Source organism: Poecilia mexicana, unplaced genomic scaffold (assembly GCF_051168715.1).
Source record: "Poecilia mexicana isolate PSO_F unplaced genomic scaffold, ASM5116871v1 scaffold_22, whole genome shotgun sequence".
In the NCBI taxonomy this organism is placed as follows: domain Eukaryota; kingdom Metazoa; phylum Chordata; class Actinopteri; order Cyprinodontiformes; family Poeciliidae; genus Poecilia; species Poecilia mexicana.
Window position 1 is genome coordinate 19,195,035 of NW_028263391.1, and position 17,498 is coordinate 19,212,532.

At 38.0% G+C, this 17,498-nt stretch overlaps 1 protein-coding gene across 1 annotated transcript; it reads left to right on the plus strand.

Moving 5' to 3' along the window:
* The first annotated feature begins 1,852 nt into the window (after window positions 1–1,852).
* On the plus strand, window positions 1,853–10,144 carry dio2 (iodothyronine deiodinase 2). Its single transcript, XM_015000739.2, has 2 exons — window positions 1,853–2,209; window positions 6,282–10,144. The coding sequence occupies exons 1-2, from the start codon at window positions 1,985–1,987 to the stop codon at window positions 6,855–6,857; spliced, it is 801 nt and encodes a 266-aa protein (XP_014856225.2). The 5' UTR covers window positions 1,853–1,984; the 3' UTR covers window positions 6,858–10,144.
* The last annotated feature ends 7,354 nt before the right edge of the window (window positions 10,145–17,498 follow it).

Here is a 17,498-nt window from a genome sequence, read left to right on the forward strand (position 1 = left end):
GGTAAATGGACTGAACTTATATAGTGCTCTTCCAATCATTTTGACCACTCAAAGCGCTTTACACTAGAGTCACATTCACCCATTCGCACTCACAAACGCTCACACATTTATACACCGATACGCAGATCGGTAGGCAACTTTAGGTATTTCCCTTATCAAATACCTGAAGTGTTGCTTTGATTCTTTCATGCACGTTTGAGAAATCCCCATAGCAGCCATTCGGAGGTGCCTGAACGCTCGAAGCTGAAGTCTCCAAGCCGAGCCTTTGCCTCACAGAGCACCCCTCTCCCTCGCCTCCCCTGCTCAGCTCCACCAAACTACTGTGTTCGATTTCACCCGTGTGTCTCTGCTGTGAGAGGCTGGGCCTCAAAAGACGACTCTTATCTGTTCAGCTCCGGGTTTTATTGCAGGGCTGAGTTCTTATCTGTGACGTCTCCGATGCGATGAATTCTGAGGAATGTGATTCAGTCAGTCTGTGGATAGAATGGAAATCCAACAAGTGTGTAGCTTTTTGTAAAATCTTTTACAAACCATGTTTCATTTTCATCCCACGTTGCAATTAGAGAGTAGTTTATGTTGGACCGTGGAATAAAAGTTTCTGTTAAAAACAAACAATAACAAAAGGATGAAGAGTTCAAAGCGTTTGAATACTTTTGCAAACCACTTATATCCGCATGAGCCACTTTGCTTTGTTGAAGTTTAATAATAGATTTCATGTAAATGAAAAGCAAAATAAAAATAACTCAACCTGGCAGCAGCAAATTAAACTATCTGACGTTCACCTGGCGTCATCAGGGACATGCATTCGGTGCTGCTTTGCATGTTACATGCAAACCAAAACAAATTCTTTGAAAGGAATACACACACACTTTGTAAATACTTTTAAAAAAGCTTCCATTATACATTTTAGTGGTATATCGTAAAAAAAAAACTTTGCTCATTCTTTTTATCACAACAGTTATTGCACAGTCAGATGCTGGACACGTCATAGCCTTTTATTTTTTGATTTTTTGATTTGCTACGAGTTTATCGTGTTTCAAGTAGAAATGTACAAATGATCACAGCTTATTCTACTTTGTCTGAGCTAATCTACCTCAATCAACAGCAAAAATGACCAATCAGGAAATCGTTCCTTAGTAATTGCAACAGCCAAGAGCTAAAAAATGATCCTTTGTTGGCTTCACTTGTACATTCAGATACTGCACTGCTGTCTGTGGCATTTTATTATCTTTTCCATTGACACTAATAGCCTGAAACATGTCAAATATAATAACCTAATATTCCTTGGTATGATATTGAAAAGCTTTAATCACAACAAAACAATCCTTTGATTAAAGGTTACATGGTCTGAAAACAAACCAAGACCTGAACATTCTCCAGCCTTTATCAGGTGGACCCATTCAACTGCTTGTTGGTTGCCAATCACTAGGTGGTCTCTGCTACAGGGTCATGCAGATTATACAATCCTCAGACTTGCAAGCATCCGTGACAATGAATGTTTTGTCCCCAAAGGACACCTTGTAGACGGGAAAAGCTGGGACCAAACTGTCCAAACTGCAGATGGCTGCAGATCAAAAACTTTAATTAACAAAAGGTCGTCACATTTCTTTACTGCGACCCTGTTAGGGGGGTGCCCACAAAATTAGATTAGGAACATGGAGACCCTCTTTTATGAGATCTTTTCTTCGGTGTTTGGACAAAGTGGACAAAGGAAGGAAATCTGTTGTTTGATCCAGTAAGTCTGGACGCCTCTGAGGGAGGAGAGAAAGGAGGAGACTGGAGGTCTGCGCCGAATCTGACGTCAGGATCATTCAGCAAAGATAAGCCGTGGGACTCAACATTAACTACAGAGTCCATCCTTTCCAGGGAGGTGCTGGATATCAGAGGGGTTCGGGCGCAAAGACTGGCGCAGATCCGACACTATGAGGGCAGCAGATCAGAGCCGCGGTCTTCAGCCTCTCCACTGAACCGTCAAAAAGAGAAAATGGGAAGTGCGAGTGAAGACCTGCTTGTCACACTCCAGATCTTGCCCGGCTTCTTCTCCAACTGTCTCTTTCTGGCTCTGTACGACTCCGTGGTGCTGGTGAAGCGCGTCGTGGCGCTACTGAGCCGGTCGCGCTCCGCCGGCTGCGGAGAGTGGCGACGCATGCTGACATCCGAGGGGCTGCGCTCCATCTGGAACAGCTTCCTGCTGGACGCCTACAAACAGGTAAGACTCCTGACCCGGGTCCGGACCGGACCGGACCGCTCTCTGTGGTGCTGCACTCCGCTCAAGTTGTTTCAGCCTTCAGATTTGGGGTAGCGACACAGTAGTAAATTTCAGTTCTTCTTGCACAAAGTTTAACGTTTTTTTATTTTATTTTTTTTATTTTTAGAATTAATATTATGAGTCATCCTGATAAGATTTTTTATTTTATTTTATTTTTTTATTGAACGGTTAAAGATTTTGCTTAACTATGCTGATTTTAATCTGCGTTTTCCAGTGCAGTCACATGGAACATCGTTTCCTCACCAAGAGCCTTAGTAGTTTTGTATTCTGATAAAATCTACAAATTTGATTTTTATGTTGTAAAAAGTTAATCTTAATCGCTGCCATGTCCCCGCCCCCTCCCAACCTTCCTCATGTTGTAGACCTTCTGCTAATTAACCTAAGTATTTGTGATATGTCTGTGTAATTATTGCTTCCTGCTTTTTGTACTATGTATTCTGAAGAAACTAAAGGCAAACAATTCAGCATTAGTTTTATTATCTAATTTTTATTATCTAAAAAATGCATTGCAATGAGACTCGTTTGTCAGATTAAAAGTGAAATAACTTATGCAAGTGCTAAAGATAATTTTCATTAAGCCCACATTTCCCTACTAGATATGTTTTTATTGGGCTGACACAGTATTCTAATCTTAATATTACCATTTGTTTTATCAGAAGTCATAATTATCATGGATAAACAGGGCTTGAAAACATTAGTCAGTATGTTGTTAATCTATAATCACCAAGTGTGTCACTTAGTAAATTGAGGTACTTGTAAACGAACTTTTAAATATTCAAATTTATTAAATATGACTGCATCAGATATGGGCATCAGGCACAGTTAAACTTCACCCATCTGTTCAGATATAATAGTAATATGCTGGACATGAACGTCTGGTGCTTGAAGTATAGTATCTTATAAAGTTTGGATCCTAGCGGTCCTTTGCAGCTGTGCGATTACACACACTGATATTCCATGACGACTGCGATACTGTGCACCTCTCATCCTAATTACCCCCCTGTAGCTCAATGACTGTGTTTTGGGTCTTTGTTCTGCTCAACGATAAAATTTCACTCCTACATCCAATTTTGCAGTCTCTAACTTCATCCATGTTCCTACTACTGCCTGTCCTCAGCATCCAAACAGCATGATGTTGCATTAGCCACCACCATGTTTCATTCCGGAGATTTCTGCCAAACAGCGTTTTGCATGTTGGCCAGGTAGTTCAGTTTTCATCTCCTCCGACCAGAGCACGATCTTGTGGTGTTCCTCACATGGCAAGTGGCGAACTGCAAACAAGCCATCTTATACCACTCTTGAAGGAATGGCTTGGCATGACGCAAAGCTATGACAGATGCTCAAAGCTTGATATATTTTATTACCTAAACCTCCCTTAATCTTCTTCACGTCTTTATTTTGACATATCTGACGTGTTCCTTTATTTTTATGGCATTGTTCTCTGGCAAACTTCATGAAACAGCTGGATTTTAACTCAGATGAAATTACACACAGGTGGACTCTATTTTCTAATTAGACTACTTTTAAAGGGAATTATTTGCGGTGGATTTTATGTTGGGGAGCCGTATACAAGTCCATGTCAAACTTTTAAGATGTTGAATTAAAAGTTATGGATCCAATTATGTGCTACCTTTGTGCTGATCTAGCACATGTATTTCTATGAAAATCCACTAAAATTTGTGATTGTGGCATGACAAAGTATTGAAAACGCACTTTATATGCAACATTTTTTCTTAACCAAGAACGGATTCATACCCATAATGCAAAAAAAAAAAAAAAGTATTTATCACACATAAACGACGATCCATTTCTGTGTCCAGTCCAGTTCATTCCACTCTGTGTTTGAACTGAACTTTAGCCTGAACATAGTGTTCTATGGAATGAGAACATTGAGAATCTTTTGAGCCTGTAATGTTAGGAGCAACCTGGCTCGGATGTTAATAAACACTTTTGCAAGGCACTGCAATATGGGTATTTTAATCAGTTTCTCAACTTTGAAACACTCACAACATGGTCTGTTAATCACATGTTGCGTGATTAACAGACCACACAACATGACACTACTCTGTAAGCATCAGTATTGTTTGTCATAATGACAGGTTAAGTTTGAACTCTTAATCATTGCCATGAATCCAGTCATTCTCAAAGAGGATACATCTTAAAATTTACCCTTAGGTGTTAGGTTTTTTATTTGTGTGAAGCCCTTTCCAGTTACTCCACTGACACCATAAAGCCCATTTAACCTTTTAGCACTTCCAGATCATGGAATGTCACATCTGGAATTATATTGTGCTGAACCATTTTTTTTATTATTTAAAGCAGCCAACTTTAACACATCCTTCTCTGTGGACCAAAACAGTCACGGAAAACATTCCTTAAGGACCAAAACACAAAATCTTACCAAGTATTTTTGGTCTAGTCTCTAATGCAAATATCTTAGCGCATTGAAATAAGTCTAAATTACAAATACATTTTCAGTAAGATATAAGCTTGCTTTAGACAATAATTGCTTAATACTGATAAAAGTACTACTTCTGCTGGCAGAGTATTTTACTTATGGGAAAAATAATCTGACAGTAGAACTAATACTTTTTCATTAATAGCAAAGAATTGTTATTTTTTCTATGAACAGCTAGCCATGGCACAATGAAGCCTGGCACCTTTTTGACAGTGGAACACAGTCCATGTACTTTTTCTGCCACAGTAGAGGATCTCACATCTGGATACATCAAATCAACCTCATAGTTTCCACTGGTCTAATTTCCATCCCTTCTGATTGCAGCCATTTTTTCTCATCTCAGCTTCCATACATTGTGGTTTCTTTGTACAGGTTTTCCCACAAAGGTCTGTTTAAGCCATTCTCAAGTAAATTCCTTTCCGGAATTGACTGACTTTTATTGAATGTTAAATACCTTCATAAAACCTACAGGAGTACAGTCCGTCTGTCCATCCAACCACTCATTCTCTTCCTCTAAATTAAGATCAGATCATAGCTGTAATAGGCCCAGCAGGTAAACCCAGACATTTTCCAGCTCATCGGGGTGGATCCCAATGAATCCTGATGTCACAAAGAGTTATAGTTCCTCAAATAAGTGCTGGCTCGACCCACCCAGTGGGGCATACTTGCACCACCTCTGCTAACACCTTTGGAGGAGCTTCTAATTTCAGCTCTAAAGCAGGAATGTTCAACTTCAGTCGTCACCGCTCCTTGTCCAACATGCTTTAGATTACTGCTTGTACCAACACAGGTATTGGGAATTATTTCTTCAGCATTTCATCAAGTTCTGCAGAGGCCTGTTATTGAACAATTTTAGATGTGATGAACGAAATGTCTTAAACATAACCAACACTGGCAATGGTGGCCTGAAACAAGACATTGTTGTTGTAAGGCAAAGGCCAGTCACACTTCAGAGGGACATCATTTTATCTTCCTGTATCCAGGATTATTGTCATGATTCACATCTCATAGCAATAGCTAAATGCACTATTAATTCCACAGATTCATATTTTAGTTCAGCTTCTTCTCAACTAAAGACCAGGCCAATTAACCCATTAAGGTAGATAAGCGCTTGATCCCTTAATCCATGGCTGGCTTCTTCCTGGCATCATTTAGGAACAAGACACTGAAATTCACTTGATGCAGAGAACATCTCTGACCTGCAGGCAGTTCCTTTTTCCATTTTCCATGTGTTTGTCTATGATTCTGACTTAAAACGCTTAGGCTTTACAGATGTCATGTGTGTCATCGTATTGGTGTGAAAATACATACTGTGTCGACAAGCAAACGGTTAATATATAGAAAGTTAACCACCCAAGCACAGAACATCGTGGAGCTCTATTAATTGTTGAGAGAAAGAAACTCAAACCAGTGACACAAGTAAGACCTAAACAGTGTTCAAAACACTGCAGTGTAATAGTGTAAGTGTAATACAGACCTATGATCACACAGAATATGAGTGAATCAGAGATTGTTGTCTATAAGAAATAAATGTTAGCATTTGTACCTCCTCAGGTGAAACTTGGCTGTGAGGCACCAAACTCCAAGGTGGTGAAGGTTCCCGATGGACCTCGGTGGAGCAGCACTGTTGTCCCATGTGGGTCAAGGATCCAGACTGGAGGTGAATGTCGCCTTCTGGATTTCGAGTCAACAGATCGCCCTCTGGTGGTGAACTTTGGCTCGGCCACCTGACCCCCATTCATCAGCCACTTGCCTGCCTTCCGGCAGCTCGTGGAGGACTTCAGCGACGTGGCTGATTTCCTGTTGGTCTATATTGATGAGGCCCATCCTTCCGATGGCTGGGTAGCCCCTCCCATGGGGCAATGTTCTTTCAGTTTCCGGAAACACCAGAACCTTGAGGAGAGAATAGGAGCTGCACGCCAACTCATCGATCACTTTTCCCTACCACCACAGTGCCAGCTAGTGGCCGACTGCATGGATAACAATGCCAACATTGCTTACGGGGTGGCAAATGAACGGGTCTGCATAGTGCACCAAAGGAAGATCGCCTACCTGGGGGGAAAGGGACCATTTTTCTACAACCTGAAGGATGTGAGGCAGTGGCTGGAACAGAGTTACGGCAGACGGTAGGAGTTATGAATGACATGACAGAGGACACATGAACACAGAGCCTCATGGCTTTGTATAAGGTAAAACTGAAAAGGGTTTGTCATAAAGATGTCAGCCATCGGGCTCTAAACAACTATTTCCTGGAACTGCAGAGCACTTTTTTTTGTTTTCATACACACCGAGTGTGTTTTGTCCGCGTTTGTACCGATTTGCTGCTGAAAAACATGTTCTAAAGAAGAAAAACAGAAATTTCCAAATTTGAAAATATTTAAGAAAGATTTTGTGATTATTTTTAGAAGGATTGTATATTTTTTACATCTTTTGTAGATGTTTTTTGCACTATTCCAACAAGTTAACATTTATCTGCACCTTTACCTTCTTGATTTTCCATGCAGGACATGCTACAGCATTGTTCTCATTCATGTTTTGATATGAAACCAAAACAGATTTAATGTGGCAGACATTTGACTCAATGTGGCCTTTCCTTTTCATCCCATTGTTATTTTAAATTAAGTTCCTTCTTACAATAACTGCATGCAGAGGACATTATTCCATTGGTTAAAAAAAAAAAAAATCTAGCTTAGGGCCACAGGTCTTCATGGTTTGTCTGTATCTTATTTCCCAGTTCCACTACTTTAATACCACCTCAGGGATTCAGGGTAGCAATTGTGTGCTTTTAGTTTCAGTCTATGTGTGCTTAACTAAAACATAAAGCCCAGCTTTAATCTTATCTGGCAATTAAAACTTTCCTCCAGCTGACATGAAGCTTTGCTGTGCTCACTAACATTTAGAAACACTTCTATACGCCTTGCTGTTTTGGAGAGATTTTGTGATTTTGAAATTCCCTGTTTCCACAGGTTGAATTATGCAGAAAGTTCAGGCTTTTGAAATACCTCAATGCTGAAAATTACATTTGGACTAGACTAGATAATGAGGATTCCCCTTAAAAAAAGCTGTTTGTAATTATTTAGGCATGACAAAAGCTTTTGGTACGTTTACTCATCAGTTATAGGTTATACCACATTTTTATTTGACAAAGGGACTCTTTTTAAATTATTTGTCTTTTGAATGATTGCTGGGGGGTTTGGAAAGAGATTTGGTTGGATTTTGGAATTGGTAGATCCAGCTTACCACTTTGTAACATTTCAACAGTGGACAAACACACTGCTGCAGCGCACAAATCCATCTAAAAGTAGGTGATCTTCACAGGGTGCTGGTGAGGTCAGTCAAGCATGAAGAAGTCAGTGCGCTCCCCGTTAGAGAAAAATGGATCATGGTAAGTCATGGAGGGTTTTGAGCATGCATGAAAAGTCAGAAAAGAATAGAAACAACTTTTATTGTCCAGTAAAGGGGAAATCAGGGAGATAACAGCAGCAACAGATATTGCTGTATGGCACATATTGATTTGCTAGTGATGATTGGGACAAGATATATTGTTTTGCTCTACTACCTAAATCCTCATCATTGATTGAATGAAATGGCTCTTGTACTGGATGTCAGACACAGCTTTAGAAAAAAACCACGTTAGCCTGGAAAGATTAAACTAAAAACATTTTACAGTTATGTTATTTTTAAAGATACACCAATAAGTTTGATCCAAAGATTATAAATGTTCAAGGTTCCTTTGATCAACACACAGATTAGCTAAAAAGAAGTCAGAATTTTATATTTACTTTTTTACAGGCAACATAGCTAGCAACTCTTTAGTCTAAAAAACGCAGATAATTTGATCCATTCTTTTTTGAATTTACTATACATCTGGTAAGAGTTTTTGACATGCTATTCTGTACTGGTTTCAATGCTACAATCACTATCAGAAAGTGCTATTTTTGTGTGTTGCAGTTCTCAGAATTAGCAAGTAAAGAAAACTGGAAATCAGCATCAGTCAGAAAAATCTGATCGGTCCAGCTTTTATTCTTATCTCAAGATCTCCAAACATTCACAACATGTGAATAAATAACTTCCGGACTGCTTCAGTATTGATAGAACTAGAGGCATGATTTACTGCACAAATCCTTGGCATGACTGTGATGCTACAGAGTAAGCAGTGCTGCAGTAGGCAGACCTCAGATCATATATCTGTTCTGTATTCTGGAACAGAAAAGCACCTGGAATTCTTGAGGAAACAATGAAAAAAATATTTTGAAAGGGAAAAAAAAAGAGAAAATAAGCCCAGATGCCTTTTGTTTCAGCACTTTTGCACTAAAGGGGGTCACATGATTAGTTTGAAAGCCACATTAAATCTATTTTGTTTCAGAGAAAGATTTACCAAGGCATGCAAATTTTTTCTTGTTTGTTGGAGATAAACCACAGTTTACCAGGACTATCTGTTTTTACTTTTGTAAATTACACTTGTTCAGGTATATGAGATGTGACAATCAGTTCAGGTTTAAAAAGGACATCAAACTCTACTAAACTCCTGTGTTAACAGCTCACTTTAAGCAATATATATATATATATATATATATATATATATATATATATATATATATATATATATATATATATATATATATATATAACTTTTTGCTTCAGGATCAGACATGCTGCCAACCAACTATAACAAGAAAAATCTTTTGCACTAACGTGACTACCACCAGCTCCTAAACTACAAGAAAAGTGACTCGTTAACTGGTGCAAACCTTTGTAAATTGGCCTGCAAGATTACAGATAGAGATTTATATTGACACAACTCATGCTACCTTCATAGAACATTTTAATGTTTTGCAGGATATCTTAAAGATGACTGGATTGCTGCAGATGTTTTAGTCAGGCGAGGGGGATTTGTATTCCAGCAACAGAAACTTGCTTCCTGAGTTAGGCTGAAAAAGTTTAATTTAGGATGCAATAAAAGCCAGCAAGCTTCCAGGTTCAGAATTCCCTTTATACAGCTCCTAATGCAGAGTTCATACCTGTACATACAGCGATTTTTTAAAAAAATGTATTCTCTACCTGTTAGGATGGACAGATAGATGGCAGAAAATAAATGAAGGAATATGAAACAAAGCCAGGCAGAATTTTTTTCTCCGGACAGATGATTTGTCCTGCCCACAGTGATAAAGGTGTGCAAATGAAAACCTTTGACGAAAGAGTTAGCGGCTCAGTCTCTGGTTGGATAATAGACAACACTTTGTCATCATGTCGCAGGTTCATTGCATCTGTTTTCATTTTCAAGTTCTGTCTCGTGTTACGGTCTCATGCAGACAGCTCTGGTTTCCATCTCTGTTTAAGTGTAACACTTATTTTTATATGTGAAATGGGGGGAAACACCAGTGGTGAAAAATAAAGTTTAATGTTTGATTTGAAAATGTTTGATGTGTCATCTTTGAGCTATTCTGTTGGTTAATCTCAAGCCATTACTAAGACATGCGACAATAAACATGTTGTCCTCCCAACACCATTAAGAAACTGATGTTTGGAACTTTGTTTTCAGTTGTGTCATCTAAATAGCTGTTTTCAGTACAGCTTTTTCCACTTTGCAATCTTCCCAAACCATAAAGTTAGAACTTTTGAGGAGTTTCAAATGTTACTTTCTCCCATTTATCCTTTGGACATGTTTTAGTTTCATCATGCCATTTGGGGTTTATAAATTCTCCAACATTCTCTGCTGGGGAAAGGTCAGTACGGCAGGCATTTCCTCTTCTTTCTCAAGCATGCCTTTTAGAATGTGAGCAGAACGTGGTTTTCCAATGCATCCAAGTTCCTGGAGGAGGTCTGGTCTTTCAGACAGCAGCATGTGTTACATTTCTGCATTAATGCTGCCTTTAAAGGAATGGAAATGAGCTTAGCACTGATGTAACCCCAAGCGGTTGCTGAGCCTGAACTTTGTGACTGGTTGAAAACAAGCTGGCCTGGATGCCATCGTTCCTTGTTGCTTCATTTCTTCCAGCAAAGACATAGAATACTCCTCTGTTTCATGACACTGTGCGATGATCCAATCCAGATGCCGTCGATGCCCAGAGACGTGGACCCTGCTTCTATTTCCTCATAAAAAGTTTTACAATGAAATGACAAGTTTGGTTTGCATTATTATTTGTTTGTGCAGTCAACTGTGCAGCAGTCTAGGACCGTTTTACAATGAAATTATCTAAATGAAACTGACTTTCAGCTACCAACTGTCTGTTTGTTGACAAGCTTTACAAGAGTGGACAGATTGACCAGTGGACCACATTCTGAAGAGAGCGACAGTATGTGCAAAGGATCAATTGAATAGATTAACAAAGTATTCCAAAATAATTCTCTTGTCCATTCTAGTTCTAATAGCTGTTGACAAAAGTCGGTGCCATCAAAGGAGTCAGAGTGTTTTTGCAAACAAATATATATTGTATATTAGTCATATATTAATTCACAGTTTATGCAAATCCTGTCAGTGTGTTATTTAGAATATCTTGCAACATGTAATGCAAGAATGGATGGATATGTGTAAATGAATTTAGCAAGACACAACATGACAATCTACAGCCAATAAATATTTAAGTAAGTTTAAAAATCACTCACTGATTTATTTTTTTCCTGTTTTGCCATTTCTTCTTCTTTGCAAATGATAGCAACATGACTTTTCATAAAGTATTTAACTTCCTAAGAGGGTTTAGGGGCTAGCTTCAAAATTTATTTTCTGGTGGACCCCGGTTTGTTGTTCAGCTGAACCTTTGTTCTGATTTATTGACCAGTTAGTCTAAGACAAACAAAATAGATGAAGGACAATAAAATGTGGATGTGTATACATTTGGAAAGGCACCCTTCCTGTTCCATAATACTCCAAGCTTCTAATTTTCCATTATCTCGCCCTTCTGCTCCCCAAAGCTGTCATCCGATATTTGTGACAACGAATCCAGGTCACTACAGCCTTCCCTGGACAGTGTTTGAAAAAGAATCTTTTGTTGCAGATTCTGGGCAATCACACCCAGTGTTTAAAAGGAAACCGGCTGTCTCCTTACCCCTGAGAAGCACACAGAGTCCAGCCAGACTCCAAGTAATGTTGGAAGAGTGACAACGAAAAGAACCATTGCAAGAAAGGACACAAATTAGCAACACAATGTCAGCGGAGGTTGGAAAACATGTAAAACAGATTTCATCCATTACGGTTTTATATAAATATCTGCGCTTTTCTACTTAATAATTTAAATATTCACAATAATGTTTGGATAGATTCAAGCTGTGGGATATAAAACATGTTCATTACATTTAATACTCAAAATTATTCTCAAATATTCAGATTAGATTTCATCAGATCAGCTATGCCTGTTTTGAGCTCATTAAGGGATGTGGCGTTTTCGGGCCATGTCATTATTATGTAAATGAGCTGCTGCTGGAGACACCTCCTAACTCGGTGATTACACTCGCACCTCAGACACGTGAAAATGGCTACCAACAGATGCACAGTGACACAGCCATACAACCTTGACCCAGAAGCAGAAGAAGTGGAGCCTCCTGAACAACCATCAAGCCAATCACTAAAGGATTAACGACTGGTAAAAATAAGATAACATTTTATATCACTACTTGATGCCTTTGACAAAACATACCTTATATCAATACCTAAATATCCACAATGTTACATTATGACACTGATGAATGTTATGTTGATCAATTACAATACACACAGACGTCGTTCTTTTCACTATGTATTTCTTGTCTTACACTTAATTAATCCTTTTATTTTTATTGTCATTCTTATAAATAACAATGAAAATAAACTTTAAAAACTCTCCCTCATGAAATAATCCTGCATGTCCAAAGTATCATCTACCATTTTAATCAGTTTTCTGCAGAGCAAAGATATAGTTGTTTGCAAAAAGAGCACATCTTTTAAATTGCATTTCGTTTCCTGTAACCTGAAAAAGTCCGTTCTACAAGAGGTTTGTCAAAGAAACATGCACCCAGCTTAAAAAAAACAGAAAATGAAAAAAAAATGTTATTCACGTCATGCTGTACTCTAAAATAAATCCAATAATATAGCATAAACGTGTACTTTGAGGCCCTGCTAATATGCTTCATTTTCTACATTTTGTTTTGCTTCCTAATTCATCTTTAATTATTAGCTATTAATATTACTTTTCTAACTGCACACATTCTAATTAATCAGTTTCACTCAATGTTGAAGTGAAGCTATTAAAAAGATAATTTATCGAAAACGTGTCATTTGTAAAAGTAGTGTACAGGTTTTTTATTGAAAGCAAAGAACCAGATGACAATGAATATTTTGTCTCATCCCTTCACGTTGGAGTTTTAGGGAGGTTTAGCAAGCGACTACGTTGTTCTAATAACATCTTACTGTTTGCTTTCAACACATTCATTTTCACATTTTTCATTTCCATTTTGTACAGTGACTACCTGTATGTAAATATCTCTACATTTGATCACATGTGAACTTCAGATGTGTTTCTACAAAGGATGTCAAAATATTTTACTTTGTTTCGCCATAAACAGTGGGAGGAAAGCTGATAACTTAAGAAGCACTTGTAAAAGCTCACATTTTTCCTCTGGTATTTTTGGTGAAGAAGCTCATCTTTTTGCCTGAATCATTAATCACTATTTGGAAATCAGTGGGCCAGTCGCTGGAAACTGATCAGAAATGGGATACAGAACAACTGTCTGCCTTTCATGTTAACAAGAAACCTCCACGGCAATGAAAACAGCAAATCTTCTACAAAAACATGTCTGGATATAATAACAATAACAAAAGCTGATTACAGGACATTCATCTCCCCACTGCAAAAACAATGGACCCAACAGTTTATAAAAAGTAGGACACAGATGCAAACAATCAAAGTCACCACACGCAAATATGCAGAACATTAACATGATTTCTGCTTACTGTTCTCAGCTGAAGCTCTTAGCATGGTTTTGTCCAGTAACATCCTTTTATCTTCATCATTCTGTTTATGAGGTCTAAACTCAATTCGAGTTTAGACCTCTTAAACCTGTCTTGTGACCTCTTAAATTTGTAGCCCTGGAACTTAACATTCTTTAAAGAGCCTTTCTGAGAACAATCTGCTGTCTGAGTTTTAAAATTGTAATAGAGCTAGTTTATGCCAATGACAAAGCCTGCGTTTTACTTTCCTCTTTAGACATGTGTGGCATAGACACGTCCTTACTGAACTACTTAGAAATTACCAGTGCTTGACAAAACAAAGAAGAATTTCAGAAAATATTACTTTTAAGCTCTGTTGGGAGAAGCAGAATAAATTTAAATTGGTTTTATTTGCTCTGGAAAGATGAATAGACAAAAACCACAACGGAAAATTATACCATTTTGTTTACAGAGGAAAGTATAACTATCCAAATATAATGCCTTCCAGACGTTTTGATTTATATGGGACTGTGGAAAGTGAATAATGCTATATTACAATAAATATATAGCTTATGAAATAGTTATTTAAATGCATTATTCATTTTTTAAAAACTGGGAATAAATACATAAATAATTTGCTAAATGTTCATGTAATCATAAATGCCTGAAATGTATTGATTTCATTTGAAGAACTTGATATGATTATGTAATGGCTAATTGATTGTTTCATGTTCCTGCGCTGAAGCATATCAAGAATTGATTTAAAGTGTCAACTTCACCAATCAAACTCAGTGGGCAGGATTAGAGTAGTTTCCATAGGGACCGTTACTGTTTCAAACATCAAGTCAGGAGAAGTTCCTCCAGGTTTAACGTGTTGACAAAGTCAGTTTCGTCTTCAGCATCTCATCCATTCATTAAAATTGCCTGTTCCAGTAGATGCTTAATATTCCCTCTAGTTTATCCATTTCTGGATTTGTGTCATTAACTCTGCAAAAAAAGATGTTTGTGTGATTACCTTGAGAAAAATGGTGGTGGGCATATCCACAGCGTTCACCTCCAGACCTGAGCTGAGCATCCAGCCAGATGGCCTAAACGTACCTACTCAAACATTTTTATTTGGATGTTAATGTACCTACAGAAGAACTCATAGATCTTAAACTTTTTGTCATATTACAAGCCCAAATCTATTAGATCTATTTAAGTGATAAATCACCACGCAACAGCAAATAATTGTAAAGTGAAACCTTTTTAAAATCTTTTTTAAAAAGTGTGGTGTGTGTGCATTATGTATTTTTTCACCTGTGTAATTTAATCTCATTATGCATATATGTGTTCTGTGGAGGCCTTATCAACTGCATTGATTAAAATATGAAGCAGTATTAAGCAAATTTGGTTACAAATCAATACACCAAGATGTGAACATGTCATGGACATGATTCAATTCATCATCTGAAATTAAAAACTGCAAACACGCCAAAACACAACACTCCACCTAAACTAACAAACCAAATAGGGAGACCATTAATCAGAAAAGCAGCCAAGTGCCTCATGGCAACATTTTGCAGCAATTCACAGGTCAGATGAGAGAATCTGTCAATTGGAGAACTATTGGTTGTGGACACCACAAATCTCATATCTTATTGAAGAAAGCCATTGTTTAAAAAAAAAAAAAACAGAAAAAACAATCAGAAGTCCCATTTAAGCCACAAATTATGCACGGTGCAACTCAAAAGTGGAACATGCATCTTCTGCAGAAAAGTAACACCAGGAATAAGCCATCCTCACAAGTCTACACGATGATGGCAGCATCACCCAGTGCAGTTGCTTTTCTTTCCAGCAGGGAGAGGGAATAGCAAATCTACACAGCACAAATGGTGTCCATCCACTTTGACTGAGCTCCAGCTATTTTGTTATCAATAATGTGCAAAACCAGTTGAGACATATCCAAAAGACACAAGGCTGTTAGTCTAGCAAAAGGTGGTATTTCAAAAGTATTGACTTTTTAGAGCTTTCTCTGCCAAGAATGTTGAAAACTGAGTCTGTTTACTTTCATGAACAGCTATGCTCTTCTTTGTGTTGGTCTATTACATAAGATTCCAAATGAAGACTTACAAATTGGGACAAAGTTCAAAGGATATTAATACTTTACCTGTAGGATCCCTGTGTAGGAGTCTGATGATGACTTTGACCAGTTCTTCCTCAAGTCTCAATATGTGGCACATACATAACAATGTTAAATGGTATGGCTAATACCCACTAAAATGATGATGTACAACAATGACACGCTTTACTTGTAGGAATGATTTAAACAGACACAACAAACAGCAACAAAGGCATACAAAATCCTGGACTGCATTAATGGTCAGTGGTAAAGGCCAACATTTAAAACATATGAGGCAAAACCCTTTAGGCCACAGACTTTTAAGCTGTTGATCCTAATGTTACTTTCACAAATAGTGTTAAAAAGATTCTAGTGCTAAAGAGGATAATCTTTCAAAAAGCCAATACCTTGCAACATCTGTTGATGTTGCAACAGATGTTGGTAATGTTGGTAACCAACATTAGGGTAATGTTGGTAATTACCCTGGTAATTACCAACATTACCAGTGTTGGTAATGTTTGCCTGCTTGTAAACACCTGCTTTAAATGAATGCATAATTCACAATGCAGACACTTTGAAGGAATTATTTAATCATTTGAAGCAGGCATGAAGCAGGCTATGAACACCTAATACTTGTATAATCTGAATTCATGTGGAATCCTGAAACTGATAAAGGACAGCTGTAAAAAAAAAAGTTGATTATTTTTCCCCTCCAAAGTTGTTGCAAGGATTTCTTGAGCAGTTTGCTGCCTTTTTAGCTAACCAACATTTTATGCATGAGTGGTTCCAGTCCTCAATATCAAGAGTATTCCCAAAACATCTAAAACTTCAGGGATAATATCATGTAAGGACTGGAGAGGTCTTTGGACTTCCTAAGGAAACATAGGACACAAATAAATGAATGTCAAAGCTGTAAACTGAAATCCAACTTGAATGGCAAATCTGTTAAAGAGAGACTTTCATGGAGTTTCTTTAATTTATTCCACAACTTTACCAGTGTCAGAGAGATTTCAGTGATTTGGTATTAACAGCAAATTCTGTCAGTGGTTGGAGGTTCTGGTCCTCTTGTAGATCTTGGTGACCAACTGAGGAAATAGTTGGAGTTGGAGCAGAAAGGTCTAAAACTTGCAAGAAACTGGCTCTTGAAGAACCCACCAAAGGATGGCAGCCAGGGATCCTCAAATCCAGGCCTAGAGGGCCAATGTTCTGCAACTTTTAGATGTGTGCTTGGTTCGACGTGCTTCAGCCACCTTCTCAGTGGAGTCACGTTCTCCAGTGTGCTGCTATTGAGCTGATGATTTGACTCAGGCTTGGTTACACATAGTCGCATCTAAAATCTGCAAGACACCAGCCCTCAAGGCTTGGATTTGAGGATCCCGGGTCTATGGCCTTCTCAAAAACACAAGATAGAAACATGGATGTTATTTCAATGAAGACATAAATTCCAACTGGAATAATAACCTGCAATAAGAAGACTAAGATGGGGATCATTTGATTTATCCCACAAACATCTTGCTGAGGCAGAATAACTACGATTTGTGTTGTTAATAAAATATTTCTAGTATTCCAAATACAATGCCATGTTTCGATTGCTCATGCTTCAAGTGTGGTGGTCACATCATGATTTCTTGTCTTTGCCCTCATTTGGCTTCAGAAACGTAGGGGTGAGACCACAGATGAGGGGGAAATGTTGAAATGATGTTACAATTGGGAAAAGCATTACTACACTAATTGCTCAACTGTATTTACCCATTGATAAGAGAATAAC